This window comes from Castanea sativa, chromosome 5 (genome assembly GCF_040712315.1).
Source record: "Castanea sativa cultivar Marrone di Chiusa Pesio chromosome 5, ASM4071231v1".
Classification (NCBI taxonomy): domain Eukaryota; kingdom Viridiplantae; phylum Streptophyta; class Magnoliopsida; order Fagales; family Fagaceae; genus Castanea; species Castanea sativa.
In genome coordinates this window covers 49,249,507-49,259,249 of record NC_134017.1, presented here as the reverse complement: position 1 = coordinate 49,259,249, position 9,743 = coordinate 49,249,507, and the positions used below count along the sequence as shown (strand labels likewise).

The following is a 9,743-nucleotide window of genomic DNA, read 5'->3' as shown; positions in this document are numbered from 1 at the left end:
CTGTTCCCTTGTTCTATTCAGCTGTACAAGATCTTCCTATATATGCACAATACCGTCCAAAGGTTCAAATGCAGAAAACCCACAATGTGGAAATATAGCTCGGTTCAATGGATATTCTTATCCTGATTTCGCGTGCAGCCTTCATAAAATGAACTAGTATAGAGTATAGTGCATAGATGCATGTTTTGTTTGCTTCATGGAAATGCTTACCCAAGTATTGTTTGGAAATACTTGGAAAGCTGTAATTTTATTGAACATTATTACAGTCATAAAAAATATACGCTAGATATGTTTTTTTGAAAAATGTACTTATGTAAGGAATGTTTGGATAGAGTGAGATGGGAAGAGAAGAAAGGAAAGAGAAAGAAACGTGACCGAAATGTACTAATTACATTATGCTTTTCTTCCCCTCTACTCTCCTCTCCTTTCTTCTCCCAAATCTCCCTCCATTCCACCAAATCAATCCTAATTTTTTTTTAACATAATTGAATCGATACCAATTGCAAGATACCCTTATGGCCTTATCTCTGTGCCTATTTGATCTCCTATTTTCAACTCACTTTAAGAAATAAAAAATAAAAAATTAAAAAGGAGGAAAAACAAGGGGAGTGCATTCCCGCAGAAGGCCTCAAGTTACCATAATTGTAGGGCGAGAGTTGGAGCCATGAGGCACACTAGAACTTAACTGATTTTCATGGTCTTGTAATAAATCACAATCTGTTCAACAATTCAAGTAATTATATACAATTTTAGGCAGAGACATAAGTTGCTCTACCAAGTACTTGTCATTAATCATACATTGCATTGGTGCACGGAACCATTGGTGCACGGAACTAGTTTTTTCCCCTCTTTTTTGTAATTTTCACAAATTCTCCATAAACGTTCTATACATCACCTGCCTATTGCTTTACATGTGCAAAGAATGGCAGCAAAGAACCTGTACAAACTAATGTTTCAGATTGATATCGATCAGTGCTGAAAGTTGGTAAAGAAGTTTATAGCCAACTCCATCCAATCACCACTCAAATTTCTGATATATATCTGCAAGAGCATTATGGAGGATGGCCGCTGCAGGAGGCCTTGGCAAGGAGCCAAGAAGTATATCTAACGCGTTCAATGACTGGCTGCCATAGAAACGAGAATTCTCCTTTGTTCGTGTGGTGACAAGACTCCCTTCAAAGGAACAACCAACGAATGCACCTGCATGTTCAAAGACAATCAAATTCTGCAAGTATAAAGAAGGAACTACCTAAATATATAAAAAGTGGAAACAAAGAGGAACTGTAATTAGGTTTCAACAGATATATGCACAATTTAGAATGAAATGCACCTTTACTGCAGCTGTATGTATAACAAGCAGCATAACCGCCATCACCAGCTCGTAGATCAGCTTCAGCTGCCCTTCCTTCATTTCCCACTGCTGCACTCAAACCAGCTCCAATTGAAAGATGGACATTACCACTAAATGTCTTGACGGCATCAGTTGTTCTCAACACAATTATGAAGTCTGTCAACTCCCCTCCGGCCTATAAGAAAAAGAAAAGGAGGTTTCAAATTTTACAGAAGAAAAGAGAACTCATACATAATGAGATCAAGGCATAAGAAAGTTTCCTGCAGATACATATAGGTGAACGCAGGCTTGAATTTTAAACATGAGATAAATATCTATTTTGGATAAATTGTCAATTGACATATGCACAGAACAAAAATTGAGGCTATTCAAATTTTTTAGGGTAAATTTCATTAACTACCCCTGAGGTTTGGGTAAATACCAAACAAGTCCAAAACTGTTTAAAACTAACAAATTTGGTCCCTTAGCACAGTTTAGTCCTAAACGGTATCAACAAGAATGTTACTCTCTAACTCTCTTTTCTCTCTCCTCTCTTATCTGTCATCCCTCTCTCATGGATCTCAGACCAGAAATTAAAACCCACAAAATCATCCCAAAGCCCCTTCACATTCTCCACCATTAGATCACAAATTTGTTTAGCCAAGTCATCCATCAGGTCCTCCACACCACTCTCCACCGAGCCTAACTCCATGGCAACGTGCTTGAAGGCAATTAAGTGGAGCTTGAGGGCGATGCTCTCTGCAATGGACGTCGGTGATGGTCTCCACAAGGTTGTTGCGGCGAGAGTTGCTTGCAAGTTACCACCATGATCTGCTTTGAATCTTGGTTTCTCTACTCTATGGTTGAGTATTGGCTTAGGTATTTGTTGGGTTTGGTTGCTGTGTTTGATTTGGTATTTCTCTATGGGTTGGTTTTCTTTTTTCTTTTTGAAATGGTGGTGGTAGTCTTCTGTTTGGGGGTCTTGTTGATGATGGTTTTAGGTTTGAGAAGAGTTGCATTTTGATGAAATTTCTGGTGTTTCTGGGTGTGGGCTTATGAACGGTGTGTGTGTTGTTTGGGTGCTGTGTATTTCCTGTTTATGTGAACAATTCTTTGTGGGTATGAATTCAAACTTGGACTCTCTTTTGCTTGGATGCTGTTTGTGTTTGAATTTGGTGGGTGTCCTTTCAGATCTGCATGGCTGGGTGGCTGGAATTGGTTTAGTGTGGTTTGGTTTGGCCGTGGATTTTGAGATTGGTTTGATTTGGGTGGCTGTAAGCGTGGGTCTGTGGGAATTCTGATTTATGGTTTTGGTTTGATTTGGGTGGCTGTGAGCATGGCTTTGTAGCAATGGTGGTGAGGTATTGAGGTGGTGGTTGTGGTCTCAACTACCAGATCTGTGGGCTGTGGGTATTTTTTTTTTTTTTTGTCTGAGATAGAATGAGAAAGGGGCAAGAGAAGCAACAAAGGAGTGAGTCAAGAATAGTTAACGTTCTTGACGCCGTTTAGGACCAATAGTGGCCAGGGACCAAGTTGGTTAGTTTTAAAAAGTTTTGGACTTGTTTGGTATTTGCCCAAACCTCAGGGGTAGTTAATGAAATTTACCCAATTTTTTAATATTGTTTGCCTTGAAGAATCTGGTAAAATAACATACAATGACAATTTTTTTTATAAGTGAAGAACATACAATGAATATTGCTTGTAACATAATGACTATTGCTTGTAACATATTGATACAGTTTGCTCCCATTTCATATAACTTGGAATAGATAAAAAGAATTTATGTCAAATTTATTATAGATGAATTAGCTCACCTGAGCCCCCCAACCCATACCAAATGTAGAAATGGCAGATGGAGGAGACCATGAACCATCTTCTCTACGAGCAACCACAAGTCCAGTTCCTATGTTGTAGGTAACCATCATTCCAACTTTCACAACAGTAATTATTGCAAGGCCTTTTGCTTGTCGTAGAATGGCATCTGGAATTTTCTTCTCGGGTACCTGAGCATTTATATAATTTTATGTTCCACCAATTAAAGCACTAAATAAGAACCCAAGAAATTTAGCCAGATAATTGCACTAGAAGCACATTCAATATATAAAATTAACACAAGAAATTAAGTTTTTTTATTATATAAATTTAATAGTTACTTTATGGGGAGGGGGGGGGGGGGTTTGAACTCAGGATATCTCCATTAGAAACACGAAGAGGTGTTAGCTAAGCTATAAGGTTCTTGGATGACACAAGAAATTAATGAAGAAACACATATACAAATTTTTCTCTCCATTCTCAGTAATGTATGAAACTAGACATAAGTTTTATCTGCAGTAATTGAAAGAGAGAAAAACCTTAAAGCAAGCAAGACAGTTGCTTTACTAAAATGCCTTCTTTGAATAAAACACTAAGGAATATATCTAATTCTAAAAGCTAAACCCAAACCCATCAGGAAATTTGTTTCAAGACTTTTATTGAAGGTTTAGGCATCAGTAATTAAATTTTAACTGGTAACTCATACAAGCATCCAAAGGGTCTTGAACCCACAACCTCACCCTCCACCTAGCACTTACAATGGAAGGAGGTGTTAGTTGAGTTAGAGTTCATTGGCAAATTGCCTCCAAATGTAGCATTGTTTGTTTGGACAGCAACATTGGAGAAAACTTTTACAGTTGATAATCTTGTAAAGCGGAAGAAGATTATTATGGATTAGTGTTGTATGTGTAAGTAAAATGGAGTTGTTGCATGTTGACCACATGCTAATTCGCTGCTTAATGGCAATGAAATTATCGGTTTTTTTCCAAATGCTATTTGGTTTGAGATAGGGTCATGACTAATAAGTCAGTGCTTGCTTTGTTTCAATCATGGCAAAGGAGACCTACCTATTTCAGGAACAGAGCTCCAAATGTGGTGCCATCATGTTTCATGTGGACTATTTGAAGGGAAAGAAATATGTGGATGGGACAAGAGCTTGTTATTGATAAAATAAAGTAATCTCGTCCAATCTCTACCTTTGGCTGTTGTTAGATAGTAGTAGTCTATGAACTTGATTTTTTGGACAAATTGCATACTTGATTATTATTTGGGGGATACTTTAGCACACAGCCTATCTACATAAATTATTTCCTTTGTATTGTCTCTGTTTTAGGTTTTAAATAAAATTATTTCTACTTATAAAAAAATTAAACTCAAACTCTTACCGTATTATACTTGCGAATTGTGTTTGCTGCCTTATAGATCTCATATTCCATGGACTGTCCCCAAGGAAAATTAACCCAGGATCTCAAAGTACTGAGGTCTGTCAGGTCATGGGTTGGCAGCTGAGCAGCACGACTTACTTGGTCCATCAAGTATGGCTGGACAGACTCAATCCGAACACAGCATACATCACAGACCCGTTGGGGGTCTCCAACCCGGAACTTTGTAGGCAGTAAGCTCCTTCCTTTAGTGCATTCACCACAAAATATTCCTCCACAAAACCGGCAGTGATGCCTGGAGCAGATGATTGGATGAAACCGCACACCACATAGCATACAAGCAGAAGCAGCACTGTCAGGTAACCATTTTGGCGGCTCTGCTTCAAGTATTTCCCTTACATTGCCAAAATTAGCCTCTGTCAGAGTCTGGGCGATCTCATTCCAAGCTTGCTCAAGTATATGGTTTGATACCAAAGAAAATGTACACCTGTGTATATCACCCGAAGCTAAAGCACTTACTTTCCCACGTGCCACGAGTAACATCTCCTTGATCACATCCCACATGGTCAACTGCTTTTCTTCCTCAAGGCACTGGCCCCACCCCATATCACCTTCAGGGAAGTAACCCCCATTCGAGTAAAAACCTTTGGCCCACTCTTCATGATCACTTTCCAACATTGGTGGAACGGAAACAGGTATCCAAACCCCAGTATCTTCAGATAGCGGTGAGTCGTAAAAGAAGTATTTTCCTTGCTTCTGATGGTCAGCTTTAGAGTCCCTTTTCTGATCATTCTCTTCTCTAGAGCCTAAAGGTGAGTCAGTTTCACATTCTCCAGATTCATTCAATCTTTGGTTCTCAGCAACAGCAGTGGACAGCAAATCATTGTGCTCTTTGTGATTGTTAAACTCCCCATCATTCTATTATCAGTATGAACAAAAAGCAATTCAACTATCACTCAACAACGCAGAGATGCAATTAAAAAAAAAAAAATTCAGCTTTCACAATCTACTGTATCGTATGGGACTCACAAAGCAGCAGTCAGCCTAACAATAATTAAGTGAACAAAAAACCTAATTTCATTCGATGAAAACCTGATACTCATTGACCCACCAACCCCATATCACCTACAAGGCCCCAATTCTAAATCACCGAAAACCATAATCGGAAAATACAAACAAATCAAAACTATTTAATGAAATAGAAACATAATCTTAATAAGGGCCACTAAGAGCTGAGAATCAGAATTCCAATAGCTGGTTTAAAGTATAAACACCAATGAGTGGACGTCATAAAACATTAAAAACCCAGAAACCAAACTCAGTTTGAGTCTTAAAATTTAGATTCTTGACCTCCATTTCAGGAGAGAGAGCTAGCTAGGTTTGGCCATATCAAAATAGAAAGAATTAAAAAAAAAAAAAAACAGCAACAACAACAACAGCAATCAGAAAATATTAGCAAACATGAATCATATGGATTATAATCTAAATTAACAGTAATAAATTTAGCAACAAATTACAATAAAAACTCATAAGTTCAAGCAAATAATCTGTATCTATAATCTTCCCCCCCCAAAAAAAAAAACCAAAAATTGACAAAATTAAAGAAAGAAAAGTAATAGTACCGGCGGAGAATCGGAATCAGTGCAATCTAAATCTTGGGCAGAGGATGAACTGGAAACCCTAGGGTACAAATTTAGGGTTTGTTTATGGTGGGTCTGGATTTGAATCGTAGAAGAATCAGGGTTTTGGTTGTCGTGTTCCATGGTGGATTTAACTTAGGAGTTAGCGAAAATTCTCATCTACAAACACAAACTACATACATGCTTTGTTTTGCACTCCAAAACCCAAAAACAAAAGAAAACGTTTGATTAGGAACAAGTAACAATAAAGAGATGGCACTTCGGCCAAGCTCTCTCAGGAACGATTTTACGTTTCTTTTAGCTTAGGAAAACGTGTTCTTTTTTTGTTTTTGTTTTTTTTTTTAATCAATGAATTCGGATGGTTTATAAGGGCCGAAAGAGAAGGCCCAATGAAGGAATGGCAAGTCAACTGTTTTTTTTATTATTATGGGCCGAATGCCCAAACTGATGATTCTCTTTTACTTTTAACAACAACAAAGTGAGGCCGTCCGTTGTGCTTTCTCCACCGATTTTGAATTAATCTAATCAGTCAAGGATTTTGTTGTCTAATAAAAGACTTGGAATTCTCTTTTCATTTAAAAAAAAAAAACAGAAAACAAAGAAAGAAAGACTTGGATTTATGGTCGGCTTTAGGCCGGATCATTTTTCAAAATTTTGGGTTAATTTAGCTCCACATCAAGTTGATTTTTCTTTATTTTGAGCTGATTAAGAGTAATTCAACAAGTTTTTAAATGTGAAAGGCCTTATATTTTATAAGAGTATTTAAAAGGATCAAATGATCAACACCTAGTTCATATAATATATATTTAATATAAAATAATACACATACACACACAAATATAAGTCAAATTACATTTACAAAAATCAAAATCAAAAATTGAAAATTTTTTTTGAGAAGGCATTAAAATTTGAAATTTAAAGCTGAAATAAATTAAAAATAATAATTTCATTAGTTTAAGTTTTTTTTTTTTTTTTGAGAATCAATTTTAAAACCTTAAACTTATATAAAATTGTATTAATTTTAATCTAACAAATTTCAAAAACTTTAAGTCAAAAGACTCAAGACTGGTATAACTTAGGAGTAATTAATATTTTAGGAAGTCTAAGATTTAAATATCCATTCCGTCGGATGTACTCGGTTAAATCGGGCTACCATAAGGCCAGGTTACTACTGAAAGAGACAAGCTGTGTGGGGGAAGGATCTGTCCTGCTTTCAAGTAGTAAGGCTTGGGCAAGGATCTGGAAGCTTCATGTTCCAAACAAAATAAAAGTATTTGGGCGGCGAGCATGTCAGAATATTTTACCTACTTATGAGTATGATATTTTGGGTGGAAGCTTCTGTTTGTTTGGTTTTGACCTTTAAGGATATTTAAAATCTGTACTTATGATATTTTGTTGTATTGCTTAGAGAGATGGCTCCACCAAGGAGGAACACAGGGAATGATCAATCAAATGCTAGAGGAACCACTAATCTTTAGGTTATTATTGAAGCCATTGGGGCTTAACCAATATAGTGCAACATCAAGTAGGAGCCACCAATCCGACTAGTGCCTTGGAGAAGTTTAGAAACCTTGACCCTCCTTCTTTCAAGGGTACAAAGGATCCAATAGAGGCTAACAACTGGCTTAAGAAGATAGAAAGATTCTTTATGGCAATGGAGGTTAGTGTTGAGCAACGAGTTATCCTTGCTGTTTTTGTATTGAAGAGTGATGCATTGGAATGGTGGGAGGCCATAGAGAGGACACATGGAAGAGAAGTTATAACTTGGCAACATTTTGTTGAGCTCTTTCGTAAGAGGTATGTTCCTGATAGTCTAATGGTCCAAAAGGAAGCTGAGTTCATTTGCATAGCACAAGGTACTCAATCAGTGTATGAGTATGAGCAAAAATTTGCTGAATTGTCCCGCTTTGGTCCACACGTGGTTGACACAGAAGCAAGGAAGCCTAGGCATTTTGAAAGGGGTTTAAGGGAGGAAATTCAGGGACTGATTTCCAGGTTTAAATTGGAAACATATGCAGAGGTAGTGGATCGAGCTCTCATAGCAAAGAGAAATTGCAATCATCTTTCAAAGGCCAATGATTAGGAAAGGGAGCCAAATCAAAGTAATTTTTTTAAGGGAAAGTCTAGTAAACATTCATTTAAAAAGCAACGGGTGCCTAATTCAAACAGGAAGGCACATAAGACTTGTCCAAGGTGTGGAAAAGCTCATGGTGGAACATGTTATTTAGAGTCAGGAGCGTGTTTTAAATGTGGCAATACTGGACACTTTATCAAAGATTGCCCAGCTTTGAAGAGTGAGCCAAGGGCTGAGCCTAATGATACGAATCAAAGGCCAAAAATCCAAAGAAGAGTGTTTGCCATTATTGGGCAAGATGCTGAGGAATCTAAGTCAGGTACCATCTCCTTATTTTCTCTTATTAAGTGAAACTGTGGTTGTTGAGTCTATGTAACTATTGTGTGGTTATGATAGTAGACAATATAATATGGATTGATTAGGAGCATATCATGTTGCTTTGAGTTCTACAACCTAGTGTATTTTCCTTGGGGTGCTTTTGTTAAATAATAGTCATATTCTAAGTTTGAGAAGTGTGACATTTGGTCAGATTAAGTGATATTTTTTGTTTGAGGCGTTGTGAGATCAAAGGTGAAGGTCACCTATTTGTTGGGATGAAGTAGGGAAAAAAAATTTTGTATAAGTATTTTGTTGCCATGAGTTGATTTGATCATTAGACTTTGGAGTTTATAGGATTCTGATTTGAAGCAGTAGTAAATTGAGGTATGTTTTGAATTTTCGAGAACTAAAATTTTATAAGAGGGGGAGAATGTAACACCCGCCTCACTTAAATTGAATTTAGTTGTTTCTAGAGTGGAATTGATGAATTATTTAATTTATTTGAAAGGTGTTATTATTTTATATTATGGTCACTACAAAGAAAATAAATAAAAGAAGATGTAATGTGAGAGTTATTTTTGTGGATTATTCATATTATAGTTTTAGTCTCCTTATCAATTAAGGAAAAGGATAAGAGATTAAAACCTATTTGGATTAGGAGTTTAAGTGTTATTAAAATTCTTTAGAGTTCTAGCCTATCTAAACAACCTTAATTTGAGTTTAATTGGGAATTAAAGTCTTTGAAGCTTATTTAAGTTTTAGTGGAACTTAAAATTTAACCCAAGTAGGAGTGTTATTCAAGAGTACTAATTGGAGTCAGATTGATCTTCTTAGACTTAATTGGAGTGTTATTTTAAAGGTATATATACTTGGTCTTTTAAGTCAATTACGTGACAGGTAGAGAGAGACTGCAAGATTAAAAAAAAAATAAAAAAATAAAAGAAAAAGAAATCAGTGGTTAGCGTACAAAAGATTAAGAGTAGAGAATTAGGGTTTCTCAAATTGAAAGGATAGAAGACCGTGGCACTACTAGGGGTAGCCAGAAAATTCATCGTATTGAGGTAAACATCTATATATGCATGCCTTATTGATATCTTTGAACACGTATTTGATTAAGGAACCTTCGTCTCTAGGCTGCTTGAAAATATTAGAATTATACTAATAGTTGCATAAGAATAGAATTTATC

The 9,743-nt window shown here is 36.5% G+C and overlaps 2 protein-coding genes across 2 annotated transcripts; one reads left to right on the top strand and one right to left on the bottom strand.

Annotated features, from left to right (window-relative positions):
- Positions 1-672: 672 nt before the first annotated feature.
- Positions 673-6,440, bottom strand: LOC142636406 (uncharacterized). Its single transcript, XM_075810622.1, has 5 exons — positions 6,147-6,440; positions 4,528-5,442; positions 3,145-3,333; positions 1,331-1,526; positions 673-1,200 (listed from the first exon to the last, which is right to left on the bottom strand). The coding sequence occupies exons 1-5, from the start codon at positions 6,285-6,287 to the stop codon at positions 1,016-1,018; spliced, it is 1,626 nt and encodes a 541-aa protein (XP_075666737.1). The 5' UTR covers positions 6,288-6,440; the 3' UTR covers positions 673-1,015.
- Positions 6,441-7,818: 1,378 nt separating this feature from the next.
- LOC142635336 (uncharacterized) lies at positions 7,819-8,247 on the top strand. The gene has a single exon (XM_075809517.1). The coding sequence runs from the start codon at positions 7,819-7,821 to the stop codon at positions 8,245-8,247; it is 429 nt and encodes a 142-aa protein (XP_075665632.1).
- The last annotated feature ends 1,496 nt before the right edge of the window (positions 8,248-9,743 follow it).